Genomic DNA, 19,000 nt, shown 5'->3' on the forward strand with positions numbered 1-19,000 from the left:
GCCACATCCTGATGGGACACCGGCAACCCAGCCTGCCCCCTTCATCCCTAGGAGCCATCTCTGGGGAAGGGGTGCAGGGGACCCATGGGCCAGGCTGGGAAGGAGGAGGCTAGGCAGTGCCTGGCACAGGGTGCCCATCGGAGCCCGGCTCCGGGTGCCCATCCGCAGCCAGGATGGGGTGTGCATCGGGCCCTCCGCCCCGGGGGCCGCCCCAGTTATTCCTCAGGATGGTGCCCGTCTTCTCTTCCTTGAACTGTTGCCGGTCTTCCCGTGGGATCTTCACCGCGTGGTACTGGGGCACAGTGGCTTCGGGGTACCGCGCCCGCTTGAAGAATCCCATCTGGAAGAACAGCAGGCCAGACATGAGCAGGCTGCGGGGCTGAGGTCCCTGGAGCAGATGCCCAGCACAGCCCAGCCTCCTGCCTCCACCATCCCTGGGACAGAAAGAACCAACAGCAGCAGAAAGGGGCTGGCTGGGCAGCAACTCGTGCAGGAAGCAGCCCTCACAGGTGCCACCATCAGTGCTGGGTCCCCAGGTTCTCACTGACAGCAAGAGAAAGACCAGGAGGGGCCTGAGGTGCAGGACCAAGGACATCTCCCTTGGTGCCTGAAAGAGGGGGTTGAAGGTAGAACATCAGGACTGCTGACCCCAAAGGTTTCCACACCCCCAAGATTTTTAAGAGACCCAGTAGCATCCCCTAGAACACAAACAAGAGCAGAGGGAAAACGTGGCTTCCTAGAGCCCCGCAAACTCCAGAATGATTCCTCCCAAGCCTCCTACGCACAACCCCTGTGTACTGAGCAGCATCGCCCTTAGGGCGGGCCCTCTCCTCTATGAATACGGTAGCCTGGCCCCTCGCTAAGTCATGAACATGCTGGCCCTTACCTACCAAGACAGAAATGTGCCCCTTGCACACTCACACTCAGGACTTCCCAGGACTCCTACATGCTGGACTGCACAGCACCTCCTTGCACATGTGTCTCTGCACACTCATGCCCACAGAAAAGACATGCACGGCACCTTCCTGCACTCCCCACATGCTCACAACCCCAGGAGCCCACCCAACCCTTGTGCGTGCCCCAGGCCGTGCACACTCACCCTTAGGGCCTCACCCTGACAACCACCTCCCCTCAGTTCCTGGAACTCACACCGCCCTCATGCAATCTCCTTTCTACACCCTGCACATTCCTGGTCGCCTGAATGCTGGGAGCTCGACCCACACTCACATACATACCCACACACGCACACACACGCGCACACACACATGCTCACACACAACGATTACCCCACGGTCCCTGGACCCCCAGCTTCCGCAGCTGAGGGCTGCACGGCCAGACGGGCCCGGTGGAAGTTGGTGGGAAAAGATGAGCTCTGGCTGTCCCGATGGAAGAAGCCACACTGGGACGTAAGGGAGGAAGGGAGCAGAAGAGGTGGAGGATGGGAAGACTGAGGAAGGATGGGCGCCTCTACCTCTGCCTTGTCCCCCTTCCATGGGAGCAGGAAGCAGAGATTCTGGAGCCAGTTTCTCGGAGGCATCAATCCCCCCTAAGAATGGCAAGGTCCCCAACAGTCTGGATGCCCAGAGGCCTGGTCCACTGATGACTCACATTTGCCAGAGGGTGTGCTTGGTCCTGGGGAGGCCCCAAGGGCATGCATGGCTCCACATGGCCCAGATGTGGCATGTGGTTCAGGGGATGACTGCTGGTGATGGACGTGATTCTCTGTACTGACACGCGCATGAACGGGCTTTTAATGTGGAGCCCCAGACGCACACGTGATTCTGGCTACACTCTGTGTGTATGAGAATGGCTCCAGGTAGAGCCTGGTATATGGAGGTTCCGAGTTCAGTCCTGGCAACAGTCCCCTGCAGGCAGTTCTCCACACTGCTTGGCTTTCTTGGCCACAGTTTCCTTCCCAGCCTTACCCACCATGCTCTAGTTAATTCAGACCACACTTCCCTGCCTCCATGGCTTTGCCCCTCATAGTCCTGTAAGGCCCACACCAACCCATCCCTCTCCCCACATCCAGATCCTACCACCCCACCTTCTAAGGCGCAGCTCCAGGGCCACCTGCTCTCAAGCTTTCCCTCACCTGAGCTCCCACTGCACTTTCTTGACTCAGTCCACTGCCTCGTCCTGGACTACTCCCCTCCCCAACTAGACTATAAAACCCCTGAGAACAGGATCTACATCTGACTTATCTCTGAAACATCCAGGGCCTGATAGAGACCCTGGTACACGCAGGGTAAGTGCTCAATGCAGATTTGCTGAATAAATGGGAGACTGGGTGAGAGAACCACACCATGAAAGGCCACCTGCCTGACAGGGGAGCCCTGCTCCCAGCGGCATCACCCTCCCCAAGCCTCACCTTCCACATCAGCAGCACCAGCAGCGCCAGCACCAGCAGCCCGGCCAGTACAGCCAGAAGGATGGCCCACCAGGGGACTCCTTCTGCCACCACAGCCACAGGGTCCAGGTATACCATCACTGGGATCTGGGGAGCAAGGGGTTAAGGGAACAAGGGCTGGAGCAACGGGACAGAAGAGCTTCCCCTGCTTCATGCCCCCAGCCCAGCAGCTCACCACTGTGGAGGCATCTCTGAGCAGCAAGTTCTTGATGGAGGACTTCACGGTGATGTTGGCTTGAACAATCACTTCCAGGGACTTCACAGCTGAGTACTCCTAAGGGAGCAGGGAAGGAGACCCTCCTCCTAAATGCCCCCACGCCCCCACCTCCCCCGAGCTCCTGAAGTTGTAAACGGAATGGTGCCCGACACGGAGGGTGTTTCTGCCTGTCTTGGGTTGAGAGTGTGCTGCATTTGGACAGGAAGGAGGAAGAAGGAGAAGTGAGCCCCAGGGCGGGGGTTGGGGAAGAGGATGCCCAGCCCAGTGCCCCAGCCTGACTCTCACCTCCAGGAAGGTGCTGTTCCAGAGGCGGCCCCAGACATGCAGCACAGCTGCACGGTCAAAGCTGTAGAGAGGGCAGCTGAACACCACGCAGCTGGCCGTGCCCCGGGTGCAGTCCTGTGGACCAGGACCCGCAGGGCTCTGAGCTGCTTGGCCCCAGCACCCTCACAAACGTGGTCACACAGACACTGTCTGCCCAGAGCCTTCCCTCCATCCCTCCATGAGCCCCCATTTTCCCCTGGCTCTTCATTCAATATCTCTCCCATTTTCCTTACCTGGCTTCAAACTCCCCTCCTCCAAGAAGTCTTCCCAAACTAACCCTGTGGTCCAAAAGAGCAGCCTACCCCAAATCTGGGCTATTTGGCTTTGAAATGCATGGGGAGCAGGGAGGAGGTCTCTTGACAGCAGCAGGAAGAGTATCTTCCCCAGTAGATGCTCATGTTACCTAATGACAGTCCCATATATTGAGCATCTATCTGCAAGGTACTTATCTCATTTAAATTCACAACTGTCCTGCAAGGTGCATATTATTATCATCCCCATTTTTCAAACTAGGAAATTAAAGTTCAAAGAGGCCAGGTGACCTGCCTCAGGTCACACAGCTAGCAAAGCTGGGAAGGGGTGGCACGGATACTTGAACCCAGGTCCAGAGTGGGCAAAGCTGCGCTCCTCCGTGAAGCCCAAACTCACTGAATGAGCAGGAGGATGCCCGGAGCTGCTGGGGGGACAGGGGACTTAGGCCCTTCTCCTTCCACGCCTGACCTAAATCCATTTGGCCCAATCCCACCTAATGGCCCATTTGCCTAAAAATTAATGTTCTATCCATCACGCTGCCTATACAGAAGAATGGCCACTTTCGAGCAATTCAAGAATCCTTGGTCAATTTGTCTAAAAGTCATTTTAAGTAAAAGAATCCATTTCAAAGTTCTTAGCAAAAAGGGTGGCCTTTCAGAAGAAATCATTCACCTGGAGAAAGCAGGACTATCCATGTAACGGGGAAACAGCAGTTACACAAGCTCATACCACCCCTGAGGTGACTTCATTTGCTTTCCACCATGCTCTCAGGGGAGCAGGGAAGCTGAGGGCCCCCAGGAAGGATGGGCTGTGGCAGCGGAACTTCCTCCCAGACAGATGCCACCAGAGCTGGCCCAACTGCTGCCTCCCCCTGCCAAGGTCTCTTTGCCTCTTTTTGCCTCTATTGCCCATCCTTTCCGCACCTGGGATTCACCTTCTGCCACCAGGCCAAGCACCCCCCGATCTGTGCCCCCCCCCCCCACTCTCACTGCCAGCGCCATCCTAAAAGGGACGAGTACACAGAGTCTGCGCTAATCCGCTCAGTGAGCCCCGCCAGGAACAAAACCACGTGAAACAAGGAGGAAACGGGGAGGCAAAAGGGCTCGAAAAGGATAGGCTTAATGAATCACATAAATATACTATCGATTCAATTATTAGAACTTTTAAAACCTTCAAGTGTTTTTTGACATTGTGAAAATCAAGCAGGTTTCCTTATGCAAACTGACTTTCTGGCCTAAAAGAATTCAAAAGAATAACAAACAGATCTCAGAGATGGCTCAAACCACCCCCTATAAAATGTGACCTTTCATACACACGCAGGGAGAATCAACCGCGTGGGTAACGGGCTATGGTAAGTGCCCTGCTCTGGAGTGAACACCTGGTGGGCGTGGGGGAGCGGCGGCGGCGGCAGCTGCTTCACAGGTGTGATGTGAAGTGCCCTGTCACCTTGCCCCCGGTGTCTGTGACCATCACAGCTATTGACAGGCCACCCGGCACCCTGAAGCTCCCTGCCCTCCCCTCCCCCCGCCATCCTCTGTCATACCACGTGCCCCACCCCATCCTGCCTGGGCCACGTGTGCCCCGCCCTCACCAGGGTGACGTTTTTCTTCTTCTCAGCAGAGGACACTGGCCACCAGGACGTGCTGGGCTCCGGCTGCTCGTGAGGCTCCCGTGGCTCCGGCTGCCCCAGCTCCCGCCGCCTCCTGTCCCTGCTGTCCACATCCTGAGGTGGGGAGGGGGCCCAGTGAGGGACAGGTGGCACCTCCTCCCCAGCACCCTCCTCCTGGCCCCCGACCGGCCGCAGACCCCCAGCCCCATGGCATCCTTCCCAAAGTCTGACCACGCCCCACCCTGCTTCTGCAGCCCCACCCACCTCGCCTAAGCCTCACCAGGTGGAGGACGTTGGGCCTGGGGGAACAGAGTCCCCTCGTCCCCGGCCCCTGCCCGCCCTCCAGCTCCACCCGCATGGGGTACAGCAGCCACTTCCCGTTGGCAATCTCGTGGGGCCACATGATGTTGAGGAAGGCCGAGCCCAGGGTCTTGAGTGACTGGCCTTGGTTGGAGACCTGTGGGCACAAGAGAGTGCAAAGGACAGGTTCTAAATCCCCAGAGATGGAGGGGACAGGGCTGCGGGGAAGCCTCAGGAAGCATAGCTTCAACAAAGACTCAGGATCCTAGATCCAGGCACCATTCTCTGCCCACCCCAAACCCAGGAAAACCTGGAGATGTCCCCGGGAAATGCGGGGAGGCCCCAGCCAAGCAAGGGCAGGGTTCTAGGGAGAGACATCAGCCCTCCCCCCCTGTCCCCATCCACCAGCAGAGGCCCCTGGGCCCTCATGGCCTCCCCAGACCAGCAGGTGAGATGTCCAGTCAGGAATGAGGAGGAAATGGTCAACTGAGCCCTCAACACAAGCACCTGCACACGGCCAAGGCCCAGGAACTGGGGGAGGCCTCGAACCAGGTGCCAGATGGGAGAAAAGCCACAGCCCTCGGGACATGTCTCAGCTTCTCCTCTGTGCCAAGAAGGGAGGGACCTCACCGGGCCACTTACCGTAACCTCATACTTGACCTTGCTGCCCACGTCCCGCTCAGACTGCATGGCGCTCTCGCCCCGCACCACACCAGAGAAGAAGAGCTGCTGGGGAATGGCCACCCTGGTGAGGAGGGGTCAAAACAGGGGCTGAGGAGGCCTGGGGCCTGATGGAGGGTCAGGAGGGTCAGGCCAGGTGAGGCAGAGCCCAGGCCTGGGTCTGGGGGTAACAATGCCCACCCCTCTGGCGGAGGTGCCCCCCTGGACAGGGCTTACCCCGTGATGGACAGCGGCAGCTCGATGAAGACACGGGCTCGGGCAGAGACCGGCCGCAGCTCCTGCTCGCTGATCCTGGAGTGTGGCAGGGGCAGGCGTGGGTGGCGGGCACAGGCACCGCCCCAAGGGATCAGGTGAGGACAGCAGAGCCCTTTCTAGGTGGACTTCAAGCCACTGCCCCCACCCTCACCCACCCTGCCCCGCCAGCCTTACGTGGCCAACAGCAGCTCCACCTCCAGCTCTGTGGTCTCAATGGTGATCCCTGAGGTGCTAAGGATGAGGTAGAAGGTGGCCTAGGCAAAGGGTGGAGCAAGATTAGAGTCCGGGAGGGCGAGGGGCTTGAGGAGGGGTCAGGGGTGAGAGAGCCACTCGGATAGGGATAAGGGCACATATGCCGACCTGGGCACCTCTCTTCATGGGGTTCCCCAGCTCACACTCAACATGGGAGGCGTTCTCATTGGACAGGCACAGCGGCTTCTCCTGGAGTGGGGAGAGAAGGAGAGATCAGCTTGGGTTACTGGAGCCCCCAAGACCCCACCCCTGCCCTGCCCCGGGCCCTCACCGCAGGGTCCAGGGCCCGGACTCCTGAATAGTGCAGAGAGGCAGGGAGGGTGACCAGGAGCTGGGCTTCATGGGCGTCATCCCCATCAGCCTGGGGCTGGGCTGGGTCCGAAGGCAGATTGGTGACCTTCAGCTCCAGGCCGATGACTGGCTGCCCACTCAGTGCAAACAGGGCTGTCGTCCCATCCGCATCCCTGGGGGGTCAGATCCCGCTCACTCTAAGACCGGAACACCTGCCCCCGCCTCTCCCTTCCTCCTTCCCCCGCCAGTGCATGCTGCCTGCCCCCACTCCCTGAACCTCTCCTCCCACCCTGGCTCTCCCGAATCTCCGCACACGTTGGTCCAAGCCTCAGACTCAAGAGAGTCAAGACTGGGAGTCAGGGGACCTTTGTTTCTGGCCCCAGCTCCAGCACTTACTGACCTTGGGCAAGTAACTTAACCTCTCTAGGCCTCCGTTCTCCATCTCTAAAGTGGGACTAGGAATATTTCCTGCTTCATGGGGTTGTGAAGACTTAACAGTGAGATGTATGTGAACTGTATAATTTTTTTTATATGGTGAAGGCTTGTCACTCCCTGCCAGAGGAGCCCCTGTGGGCACCTCACTGCCCTCATCCTGCAAACTTCTGAGCTCTCGGCAGGTTCTCCCCACCTTCCACCTTCCACCCTCTCCCTGCAGGCTCAGCCCCCGCTCCTGCTGGCCCTCCCAAGGGGACTTCCTTCCGTCCCTTGATCTCCTGCCTTCCCACCCCACCTGCTCCCTCGCTCCCCCTCACATGGGCAGAGGCTGAAACTCCGTGTCGCTGACACGGGTGCAGAACCGGGCGTGGACCAGCTGCAGGTTGCTCTGACACACCTTGTCTTCACCACAGCCTTGCTTCAGAAAGTGGATCTGGGGGGAGATTTGAAGAGGGGGTCATTCCCAGGGGGTGCATGTATCGCCAAGGCGTATGGCGGGGTAGAGGATCACCGGAATAAACAACCTGAGTTCAACCCGCAGATCTGCTGCTTCCTAGCTGTGTGACACCCAGCTGGTCACCTAACCGCTCTGAGCTGTGTCCTCATCAGTAAAATGATGGGAGTATTACGATGCCGTGGTAGAGAGCAGCAGGCTAGTCCACAGCGAGGCCGCATTTCCTTGGCCTTTCTTGCATGTAACTAAGTCCCAGACTTAGAACGTGAAGAGAAGTAAAGAGCATCACTTCCGGACTGGCCGTAAGACCCATACAAGGAAGTCCCCGCCCCCCTCCAACTGATGGGATAGAGGTGACCTAAGGACCTTGGAGGCCACATTTGAACATGGCAGACCCCCAGCACCCTGGGCCCCTGAATGACTGCCTGTCCCCTCTGACTAGGAACGTGTGATAATTTGGGCCATTTTACATCTGTGGCCCGCCTGTTACAGCATCTAGAGATATGAGGAACAACTGGGGTAGCATGAAAGAATTTTGCAAGCTATGAATGTCACTGGCGAGGGATTCACGATCCCTGTCCCTCCCAGCTTCTTTTCCTGGGCTAAACCAGAACGCATGCTCACCTCTGTCCGCTGGGTGCTGGGCTGGTGGGCATTGAGGATGGGGGCCACGGGGGGCAGCCCCTGGGCAGGAGCCTGTCGCCGGAGCCGAGGGGTCTGGAGACTATAGGACAGAGTCACCACGATGGCCCGAAGCTTGTCTTTGACATTCTCCTGGGGAAGGGAAAAGATAGACGTGAATGCAAGAACAACCCCCAGACCCCAGCCCTGCCCAAAGCCCCAGCCAGACCTAGGGCAGATCCTGGAAAGAGGCTCAGGGAGACGAAGGAGAGAGGTGGAGAACTGGGCTAGCGGGGGGAGAGCAACTGGGGTGGAGAAGGGAAGACAGCCAGGATTTAGGGCTTCGGGGACCAGACGAGAAGACGGAACCTGCCGTGGCCATCTCCAGGGCGTATAGAACTTGACAGGAGATGCAAGAAAACGGCAGGTAAAAGAGAGGCCCGAAAGGGAGCCTTCCCAAAAGTCGAGATCTTAGACTGAGGTGTGAGTGTGTTTGGGAAGAAGATGAGAGGAAGCCGGGAAAAGAGACGATGCGATGACAATGGCCCTCAGAGGCCAAGGGGTCAGCGTCCACCTGGAGCTGAAGCATAGTGTCTCCACAGACTCGGTCATGCTGGTGTTTCAGCCACACGGTGCCCGAGGCCTGGTGCTTGGGGTCATCTGGGCCACGGCTCAGGAAGGTTACACGGGGCACCTGTCCCCGGAGCCTCCGGTCCGTGTCCCCGTCTAACGTGTACTCCAGGGCTGTGGCAGGTGGGAGAGGAGGGGCGGGTGAGCTGCAGAGCAGCTCCAATGGGCCCTTCTCTGCACCCCGGAGTGACCCACCCTGACACCCAACGGGGTGAGCGTGGAGGGGCCTCACTCACCCACAGCGGGGCTGTAGCTGCTGGGCGATGCAATGTAGCTGAAACAGACCCTGAGGTCCATGCTGCGGGGACGAAGACAAGGCTGACAGGCCCGAGCCACACCCCAACCCTGCCCACTCCCGCCCCAGCCCCAGCCCCAAACTGGGTAGACAGGGGAGAACTGGACCCTGGAGGCTCCCCTCCACCCTCCCCTCGGACCTCGCCTCACCAGACCGAGTGGCCACTGGCGCAGTTGGGCTGTTCTAGGTCGATGCTTCTTGGAAGAATAGAGACCTCGTGGGAGACGTGGAGGACAGGCCTGGCCCTGGGGAAGGGGGAGTCCAGGGCACAGGAGACATGAGAACATGAGGCTGGGAAAGAGGGGAGGCGGCAGATCTGGCACTGCAGAGCGGCTGGGCCTTGGGGAGGGGGAGGCCAGCAGAGGAGGACGGCTCACCTGAAGAGCACGGCAGTGTCGGCCAGGGAGCCCACCAGCAGGTCCGGGTAGCGGTTCCCATCCACATCCAGGCCGCCCGACAGAGAGTAGCCAAAGCTCCTTATGCCCACAGCCTCGCCCTCCAGCACCTGGGGGACCAGACCATCAGCCTCCCCACCCATCACACCCCAGCCTCTGCCTCCCCCGCCCTCTGCTGCTGTGCCCCCTGGGTCCCCCAGACACCCATCCCCTCATCCCCACCACTCCCCTCACCTGGGAAGGTTTGACGACAAGCCCCAGGCTGCTCCCGTGGTAGATAAAGACTTTCCCATCCCCGTCGAAGGGAGCCCCTACAGCAAGGTCTGCAGGAGTGGGAGGAAGGCAATCAGACGTGGGGGCTGAGGGTGGGAGGCCTGAGGTCCAGGCCCCTACTTTCCCTCAGTCACTCAGTTCCATACCCTGTGTTTTCTATTTTATTGAGAGGCTACTAAGTCCTGGGCACCTTACACATGGCATTTTTAATCCTTTCAGCTACTCTCTGCAGGCATCACTAGCTCAGAAAGGGTCCTTGCCCAAGGTCACAAAGCTGGTAAATGGTAAAGCTCAGGCAGGAGCCCAGGTTGCTCCTCTCCCTGAGCCCTCAGAAGACCTTCCCCTTGACCTCAGAGGCACTTCTGCACCCCTGCCCCTCCCCCTTCCCTCCCCCCCTTCCCCAGCCTTCCCTGTCCCCAGTCACACCTGGGAAGCCATCTTGGTTGAGGTCCCCCAGGACAGCCAGACTGATCCCAAACATGGAGTCAGGAGAGCCGCAGAGCCGGAGAGGGGAGACCCCAGCCCAGTGACCCCCCTGGTTCATGTACACATACACGGCACCCCCCAGTTCTTCTTGGCGCTCAAAGAAGTAGGGGGCACCCACTACCAGATCTGTCCAGCTATGGAGAGAGAGAGACAGCCAGTGGAGTCAGGAGGAGAGGCCAGAGGCCCCTCACCCCTCCTAGACCCAGCCGCCCCCAGGCTCCCCCCGCCTCAGCCCACTCTCACCCGTCATTGTTAAGGTCAGCCACCGCCAGCGAGTAGCCAAAGCCAGAGGTCAGGCGCTCCCCGGACAGCATAACTTCAGGCACCAGGCGACTGGCGCTGTCTTTGCGCAGAATGACCACAGCACCCTTGTGGTTGGCACGGGGGGCCCCTGCCACAAAGCTCAGCTCCTCTGCTCGCACCAGACTCTTCCCCGAGTCGATGGAGAAACCTGGATGGGGGCGACTCACCAGTGAGCTGTCCCCACCAGACTCCCAGCCAGGGTAGGTCACAGCTCCTCCCACCCTGCCCCTCCCTAACAGGGAGAGGTGCCCCCTGAGGCATCACCACCACAGCTGGACCACTCCTCTTCCCCTCCAGAGGCCCGGAAGCCCTCCCCACCCAGAGACTAAGGTCTGGCACGAGAAGCGCGATGAGGTCGGCCTCAGGGACTGGGGAGGAAGGAGGAAGGCAATGGCTGAGAAGGCCAGGCCGCTGGGCTGGGGGCTGAGGCACCGGCAGGAGCTGGGCCAGGGCGCCCCCATATGATTCCCTGGAACTGCTCTCCTCTCTGCACACCCAGGAGACCCCCATCCCACGCAATGCACCTTCTTTGCCCCCTACGCCCACCATCCTGGCAGGAAGAGGAAGACTTCACACGGACGGGAGAGGAAGAAACGGGGGGGAGATGGGGAAGAGTTTGATTCACGCAAGCTTCTCCCAGGCCTCGTTTCCTCCTCTTCTGCAGAAGGACGCGGATGAGAAAGGAGAGGGACTTACCAACACAGCGGGACCTTTCTCTGCACATGCCCACCATCCATCCCTCAGAGAAAGTCCCCCAGAGGCCTAGCCTCCTCCCTTCCTAGTACAGCCTCAGCCCATCTGGATCTTCCTCCATGGAGACCCCCGTTCACAGCCCCGAGGCTTCCCCCCTGGGGCCTCTTCTCCTTGGGCCTGGTTACCGCGCTCAGCTCTTGTCTGTAACCTGGGCCCAGTGGGTGTTTCTCTGGGTACGTGTTGGGGGGCAGGGCAGGAGAGGTGGGGAGGCCAGGCCAAGCCCCCAGGGCCCAGGAGGACGTGGAGGGGCGCTTACAAACCTAAGTAGCTATTCAGGGCCAAGTCTCCGGCTGGTCCTGGGAGCCGGTCAGCAGGGTCCAAAGTTTTATACACCAGCTGGTCAGGGTCTGAGCTATCAATGTTGGTCACAAAGAGCAACCCTGCGGGGGGTGGGGCAGGGGAGACACCAGGGGAGGGACATCCAGAGGAGGGGCCACAGAGTGGGGAGACAGAGGCAGACAGAAAGAGGAAGAAGTGGAGAAAGAATACGAGAGAGACAAACAGACCAGAGAGATAAGAATCAGAGACAGAGACAGAGTGAGGGACAGAGACAGAGACGGAAGGATGGGAGCATGGAGAGAGAGGACAAGAGAGAGAAGCAGAGGGTTAGAGCGGCTCCGGGCCGGGGAGGGGTCCCTACCAAAGTAGCTGTTGGCAGGGACAGGGATGAGGCGGGGGTCCTGCTCCTTCTCACCCCCCGCCTCGTAGGGCCCGTCGTCCAGATGTGCCAGGTCCGCTGAGCCCTGCACACAGAGCTCCACCCTGGCCGTGCCTGCAAGGACAGACCTGTTAGTGCCCAGGGCAGGGAGCACAGAGCACCCGCAGGCCGGGCGCTAGTTAGACAGGCACCCAGGGAAGCCCCTCCTCTCCTTTCCAGCCCTATCTCCACCCCCTCCCGGCCCAAGCTGCCTGGGGTCCCCCAGACTTGGCATCACACTCACCGAGTGTCAGCCCGGCCAGCGGCAGCGTGCGGAGATGGGAATGGGAGTGATGAGGTGTGGGCTGGTGTGTTGGAGCATGCGGGCCCCGGCTGGGCATGTGGGAGCTCATGCCAGCATGTTGCGGAACTCTCGGCCATGCGGAGGAGAGGCGATGGCCCCATTCGTGTGCGTGCTGGCATGGCTGTGGTGAGAAGCGTGGCAGGGCCCCAGGGCTCCACGGCAGTGAACATGTGGGCGTGCTTGGCCACATGCTGCCCCCAACCCCCTCTCTGAGGTACTGGACATTTTGGTTCCCTTCTCCCCTCCCCAGGGAGTCACTCACCCTTCCAGTTATAGGTTCCTGGGGCCCCAAAGAGGAGGTAGTGGCTGTCGGGGGAGAAGGCAGCAGCCGTGCCCTGCTGGCAGAACCCAAATTGCTCGTGGCCCTGGGGGCGTCCCTCACAGAACTTCCACTCCCCACCATCCAGCTCATCGCGGACGGCCAGATCCTGGCTTAGCACAAAGCAGCGACCAATCACGTCCCTCGTCTCCAGTGTCTGGTCCACACGCTGCCGCGCCTCGTATCGGTGTGCACAGGTCTGTGGGAGAAAAGGAGAGGGGGTCATTCCACTGTGAGGGCCAGGACCCTGCTCGAGCCACACTGCCCGTGTGCAGACGTTTGGCAGACACTGGTTCACTTGCACACGGGTGCACGCACGCAGGTGCGTACAGGCGCGCGCACACACACAGACACATCTGCCAGCATCACTCGGGCACCGCCCCCCAGCCCAGTGTAAGGCAGGTATATATATAATCCCCTGCCCTATCCTCTCTGCACCCACTTCTTCACCCTGGCAGGAAGAAACGCTGTTGTACATTCTGCCCGGGCACCCACAGCACAACTAAGCCAGCACCCAGAACTCGTGTCTCCTCGATCCCGCCAGATGGGACTACCCCCAACATGCCCAGCTTGGTACTGCCTCTGAACCTTTCTAAGCACCGCCACCTTGTCTGCAAAGAACTCCCTCCCTTCTCCACTCTCCAAGTGTTGCTTATTCTGGAAATCCTGGCTCAAATCACCCCACCTGCAGGAGTCTTTGCTCTCCACTCCTCCCTTGAACTTGTATAGACTGGGGACCATACCACTCACTTAGCATTAACCATATTCTGCCCCATAGAGACTTATTGTTTGTGCACGTTAGTGATAACACAGAGAGAGAGAATGAGAATCTCTGGAACTATGCAGGAGGCTAGCTGAGAACCAGGCTTTTCCCTGAGTTTACACGTCCTCTCTCAGTAACTAGCACAATGCCTGATGTATAAAAGGTTCTCAGTAAGTTTGACAAATCAGTGCATGGATGAACGGTTAGATATTTTTAAATTTATAAGGACAGGGACCATGTCTTACACCTTTTTGTATCTCTCTGAGGTCCTCAGAAGCGGACCATCATACCATATTGCCAGCCTGAGTTCTGTAAGCACATCTGTGCATATGCACACACCATACACACACACACACACACACACACACACACACACACACACACCACCCTTGCATAAGTCACAAGAAGTGGTACCCACTGCAATTATATTACCGTTACAGAGTCAAACTGTTTTTCCTTCTTTTTAAAAATTAATTTTCATGACCTTTTTCAATAAAAATAGTAAACATTAAAAGTCAACAAAAAAAAGATATGGTACTCACAACAATCTTGCCCCCAGGTCCCTGGCTCCGAACACTGACTCCCAACCACTGGTTCTCCTTACTCTCCTTCTGCACGTCAGCTGGAGGCGGGACACTGGGAATTAGGGGAGGAAAGAGGAAGCCAAGTCCTCCCCTCCCCTCCTCCTGGGCCCCCCACCCCACCCCCACAGGGCCCTCACCTCCCCGGTCGATGTCCACTCTGTAGCAGTCAGTCTCTTCCAGGCTCAGGGGGCAAGCGAAGAGGCCTCCAGTACGATTCGCCTGCTGCCCAGGCAGGGCCAGGGCCTGGGGAGCGCCCACCAGCAGCCTGCACGGTGGGGCAGCGGCAGGAGTTGGTGGCCACCTCCCCAGAGCTGCCCAGGCCCAAGTCCTCGGTACCAGGCAGAGTGTTGAAGGACTAAGGCAAAGGGCCAAAAGCCGGTTTTCCCATGTCCTGATACGGGCAAATTAACACACTTGGCCGTGCAGTCATCACATTACGCATGCACATACCATCTGGATGAAGAACCACATACATAGTAGATACACACACACACACACACACACACACACACACACACACGCGCCACCCAAGCAGCCTGGCCAGCACTGCTGGTTTGAAAGAACCGCCTGTTCCCAGCACCTGTTCCTGACCAGCCCTTCCTACCCCCCACTCCCTGGCCCCATCCCCAAGCTCTGCCCTCCTCCCCAACCACAGTTCAGTTGAAACCTTCCAAGAAATGCCAAAAATGCTGGGAGCAAAAGTAACAGCACCATGAGGTGGACCAGGGACCAGCCTTGGGGGGCCAAGCAAGAGACGAGATATGGGTCCGCCTCCCTCACCCTCTCCTCGGGGATCTGTCAAAGACCCACCGCCCAGCAACCGTGCCAGCCCAGGATTCTATCAGTCACACCGGCTGGCATGGAGGTAGGGGCAAGTTTCTCCTTCTGTCTCCAATCCTAGCCCCGTTCTCCCCATACATCCTGAATCCCCTACCCCATCCTTCCTTCTGCTCCCCCTGTCCATGATTTTCCCCATTCCTCCCCCCCGCCCCACCCCGGCCCAGCCTGCTCTCCTACCTCCCCCTCAGACGCTTTCCCAGCTACAACTTTCTTGGCAGGACAATTTTCCATGATCACAGCCAAGGCTTCTTCCCCAGGGGAGGACTGTGCTGGCAATGGAGGTTGCCTGGGTCCCCTGGGGAGGACCCCCAGGCCAGGAGTGAAGGAGAGAGAGAGGTGAGGTGATTGGCACCCAGCTGGCTACAAGGATCTTCTCTTCGCAGAAGGAGACTCAAAAGCGTCAGCAAGACAAACCTCGAGGCCTCTCTCCCCCGCTCTTTTCCTCCATCGCCCTCGCTGGGGCGCAAGGCCCAAAACTGTGTGGGGCAATACTGCAGACAGGCATCTGTGGGGCACTGTGCCAGTTCTGATGGGGCACAGAGCCATTCTCCCTTCCCACAGCTCCTCCTCGTCTCTTAGCAGCTGTCACCCCGTGTCAGAGCCAATGTCACGAGAGAGGGGGATGGGGAGTGTCAGGGAAGAGAGCATACACTGGGCATTCGTTAACAACTATTTATTGAGAACCTACCATCTGCCAAGCCCTGTGTCAGGCACTGGTGATACAAGGAAGTAATATTTATTCAGCACCTACTATAGGTCAGGCCCTAGGCCAGATGCCAGGGATATGAGGAATTAACGTTTATGACTCTCTACTAGGTGCCGGGCACCAGGCTAGGCATGTTACCTGCATTATCTCATTTAACCTGCACAACAATCCTATGTGAGGATTCTTTGCTTCTCTTTCAGATGAGGAAACTCACTCAGAGACATTAGTTGGATGCTGGAATTCAAACCCACACATGCCTAATTCCAATATCCATGCCTTTTCCACCCAATGACTGGCCACCTTCCGAAAAGGAAGACAGGGATGAGGAGAGGAGGGTACCCAAGCAGAAAAAGAAGCTAGGTGGCATGGCCAACCTTCAGACACGTCCATGGTGCTCCCACCTCCAAACACAGAGATGGGGAGCCCTTGGAGGACTGGGGCTGCCTCATTCATCTTTGCATTTGCCCCCTAGGAGGTGCCCATATGGAGGACACCTGGACCCACACATTATGCAGGCTCACAGAGACACGCAGTGTCTCAGCTGGTCAGTGCAGAACTAAGCACCAGGAGAAGCTAACGGTCGTGTTTAATGCTCACATCTCCCCTGGAGGTCATGAGTAGGGAGTAGAGAGGAGGGGAGGGGTCCATATGGAGGAAAGAAGCTGAGTGCATAGCTATGACCGGACCATCCCACCTGGAACAAGAGTTCCCACACACAGCCTCTCCAGTCCCTCCACCTCTGCCCCAGCCACACACTCCCTCCCGGCTTCATCCCATGGTCCCCAGCCACCCCAGGCCTCTGGACAGAACAGTACCCACAGATGCAGCCACTGCAGAGAGAAAGGCAGCTAGGAGCCAAGGACTCCCCGGGAGCCTGGCTAAGTGGAGGTGAAGGAGTAGCCCAGTACCTCTGCACTTCGCAATTCCCCGTTCACTCCAGGCCCCAACCCAAGTCCAGCCCACTCTGACTCTCTCAATCTGGGTGGCCCTCTGGGGAGGGTGCTTGGCCTGAAAGGTTGGCTCAGCCCGGGGGGTGCTCCAGCCAAGCCTTTGGATCCAGGCTCGCTGGAAGGCACTAAAGCTACGCTCCAGCTCTGTGGATCACCATACAAGAAAAGAGGTACCAACACTTTCATAGCACCCACTGTGGGCCTCGCACTATTCTCAGCATCTTACATGTGTTAACAACTCTTTCAATGCTCACAACAACTCTATATGGTAGTACACTTGACGGTATTACGGTTGATGGAAATAAATGAGGCTGAAACCACAGAGCAAAGAAGGTTACACTTCAAAGTCTCATCCGGGGCCAGATTGAAGGACATCAAACTTGGTGATGTCTTTCGATCAGCGAGTGCTGGGGAAGGTGACCTGCAACCCCAAAGCCAGGGACGTAGCGAGGTATCTGGCCTCTCACAGGCCACCAGACAGCAGAGCGCCCCCTGCTGGGACAAGAGCAGGGTGAGGCGGTCAGGCCCCTCTGAGAAGGCCCCCAGTTTGGCTCAGGGGCCACCATCAGAGACGAGGGGGAAATGACAAGAGACCAAGCTATTAAAAATAACCTAGAATTTGCCTGGAAATAGCTCAGAGAGCTCAGCATGTCCTAAAAAGGCCTCCAGTCCTAGAACTCTAGCACATGGGGGGAGGGGGGAGGGAGGGAGACAGAGATGAGGGAGGAAGCAGATAGAAGGCTGAAGAAGAGATGAAGTCGGTAGCTTTCCATTGCTCCCAAAGTTTGGGGGACTGCTTGACCCTGCTCCCTGATGACAGGGATAATGGAAGAAGAATCAGAGCGAGCCCCTCCTCCCTGAGCAGGGGAGAGAAATGAGCTCTTGTCCCTACGCTCTGCCCCCAGGCCAATAGCAGTGGGGAGAAGATAGTCCCAGTGGACAGCACTGATCCCAGTAATGGACACTTAGTGTGGCTTAGGCACTGGCCTAGGAGAGAAAAGTCCCCAGGCAGGAAGGGGTGGGCCGCTTTCTTCCCCTTCCTGCCTGTCTTTTTAAAATCGTATAAGGAGCTGGGGCCAATAGTACAGGAAGCATGACAGTCACAGGCCCCATAAGTGTGTCTTTCTCCTACGGGTCCCGAACTGATTAGAAAATAACCAGAATTGTCCTCTGCCCCTCACTCTCCCTGCCTCTCCCCACTGCTGAGATTCCTGGAGCTGGAAATTTCCTGAGGAGGAGGAAGGGGAACAGCCTGGCCAGCATCCTTCCTGGATCTCTCTCACTGCTGCGGCTGCTGCTACAACTTTGGAGGCTCTGTTGTCTGCCACCCTCTTATCACCAAACCACATAGTTCAGACTGCCAGACCCTCCCAGGTCCTCTCCCAGCCTTCCTGTGGTCCTGAGCCACAGAAGCGGCAGCCCAGTGTCCTGATGCTCTCTTTCCATCCCATGGCAATGGCCTGGCAGGAAGTTATTTCTGGAGTCTACCCTCCATCCCTTCACGGCACCTTCAGCATCTCTGTCCTTTCCCTCTCCTCCTGACCTAAGCAGAGGCCAAATGCTCAATCTCCCTCCCTGAGGGAGTTCAGCCCCCAGAAGGAGGGGAGCCACAAGCCCTGGGACTGGAGCAAGAATGCAAGTTGGGGTGAAAGGTGAAAGGAGACAGCTCGCAGCCAAGACAAGGACCTTGTTCTCCAACTTATCCCCAAAGCAAGATGCTGGGTCTCAGACCCAAGACAGGCAAGGCTCCAGGCTGGGGTGTGGGTTATCTGTAGACAGCCTGAGTCTTGATGGGGTTGGAAGATTGAGAGATGGGGCGGGCCGGGGGGGCACCTGTGGCTCGGGCACGGGGATTCTGCGCGGGTGTGGTGACTCACCAGCTTTGGGGTCCGGGCTGCAACTGCCGATGCAGAGCCACAGAGAAGCCAAAGAGGCTCCCTGGCTCGCCCTCCTTGCGCAGGGCGCCCATCACGTCCAGATTGAAGGCGACAGCCCCTGGGAAGAGCAGTCCGACAAGCAGGGAGCCAAGAAGGTAACAAATGCCAGGGGCCCCCCATGGATCGCGGCCCGGAGTCCCTGCCATGGGGCGACCCCCGCGCGCGCTCCGGGAGAGCGCAAGGAAATCCGCTCGCGCCCCGAGTCCCAGGTCTCCCGAGGCGGGTCTGTGGTCTCCGAGTCTCGCTGGTCCTTCAGGGGGTCTCCCAGTCTTCCGCCTCGCCACCCCTCTCCCGCCGCTCCGCCGCCCCAGCACCAGCCAGGACGACTGCAGCGGCCGCAACCTCTGGTCCACTCCGGCTCCCGCCTCCTCTCCCACGGGTGCCGCCCCGGCCCCGCCCTCGCCCCGCCCCTCGGCCTCGCTGCAGGTGGAGGCCGCCGGAGTCGCAGAGGGATGCCCAGGAGGGTGGCTCCGGGTGGGAACCCTCCCAGCCCCACCCCACCTCGGGCGCCGCCCCCACCAGCGCTCTCCCTTTCCCCCGACTCCTGCCCTAGCCCGCGAGCGGTGGAGGCGGCGTCTGGGAACGGGGAGGGAGTGAGAAATACGGATAGAAAGGCGCCGAAAAAGACGAGCGGCGGGGGGCGGGACGGGTAAGAGATGGGAAGTGG

At 58.7% G+C, this 19,000-nt stretch overlaps 1 protein-coding gene across 7 annotated transcripts; it reads right to left on the reverse strand.

Moving 5' to 3' along the window:
* Nucleotides 1–25: 25 nt before the first annotated feature.
* Nucleotides 26–18,658, reverse strand: ITGA7 (integrin subunit alpha 7). 7 transcript variants are annotated; one of them, XM_060024918.1, is made up of 26 exons: nucleotides 18,274–18,607; nucleotides 14,038–14,165; nucleotides 13,859–13,938; nucleotides 12,497–12,752; nucleotides 11,494–11,613; nucleotides 10,421–10,628; nucleotides 10,246–10,311; nucleotides 10,118–10,158; nucleotides 9,653–9,741; nucleotides 9,401–9,528; nucleotides 9,173–9,268; nucleotides 8,965–9,026; nucleotides 8,673–8,842; nucleotides 8,102–8,251; nucleotides 7,341–7,456; nucleotides 6,569–6,761; nucleotides 6,406–6,486; nucleotides 6,220–6,299; nucleotides 6,007–6,081; nucleotides 5,752–5,854; nucleotides 5,090–5,266; nucleotides 4,792–4,923; nucleotides 2,910–3,023; nucleotides 2,583–2,681; nucleotides 2,369–2,494; nucleotides 26–340 (listed from the first exon to the last, which is right to left on the reverse strand). In XM_060024918.1, exons 1-26 carry the CDS (start codon nucleotides 18,477–18,479, stop codon nucleotides 110–112), a joined length of 3,327 nt encoding a protein of 1,108 aa, XP_059880901.1. In that variant the 5' UTR covers nucleotides 18,480–18,607; the 3' UTR covers nucleotides 26–109. The 7 variants fall into 7 exon arrangements, with proteins under 7 accessions (XP_059880901.1, XP_059880899.1, XP_059880906.1 ...); XM_060024916.1 differs by lacking the exon at nucleotides 11,494–11,613 and adding an exon at nucleotides 11,874–12,005; XM_060024923.1 differs by adding an exon at nucleotides 11,874–12,005 and having other exon boundaries at nucleotides 10,118–10,311.
* Nucleotides 18,659–19,000: the final 342 nt, after the last annotated feature.

Source organism: Delphinus delphis, chromosome 11, assembly GCF_949987515.2.
Source record: "Delphinus delphis chromosome 11, mDelDel1.2, whole genome shotgun sequence".
NCBI lineage: Eukaryota > Metazoa > Chordata > Mammalia > Artiodactyla > Delphinidae > Delphinus > Delphinus delphis.

Coding starts and splice junctions, on each gene's coding strand:
- ITGA7 (XM_060024923.1), bottom strand. CDS start 18,479: ATGGCAGGGACTCCGGGCCGCGATCCATGGGGGGCCCCTGGCATTTGT. Junction 10,312..10,420: donor GCTGACCTTAACAATGACGG/GTGAGAGTGGGC, acceptor CTCTCTCCATAG/CTGGACAGATCTGGTAGTGG. Junction 9,027..9,172: donor GCCAGTGGCCACTCGGTCTG/GTGAGGCGAGGT, acceptor TCGTCCCCGCAG/CATGGACCTCAGGGTCTGTT.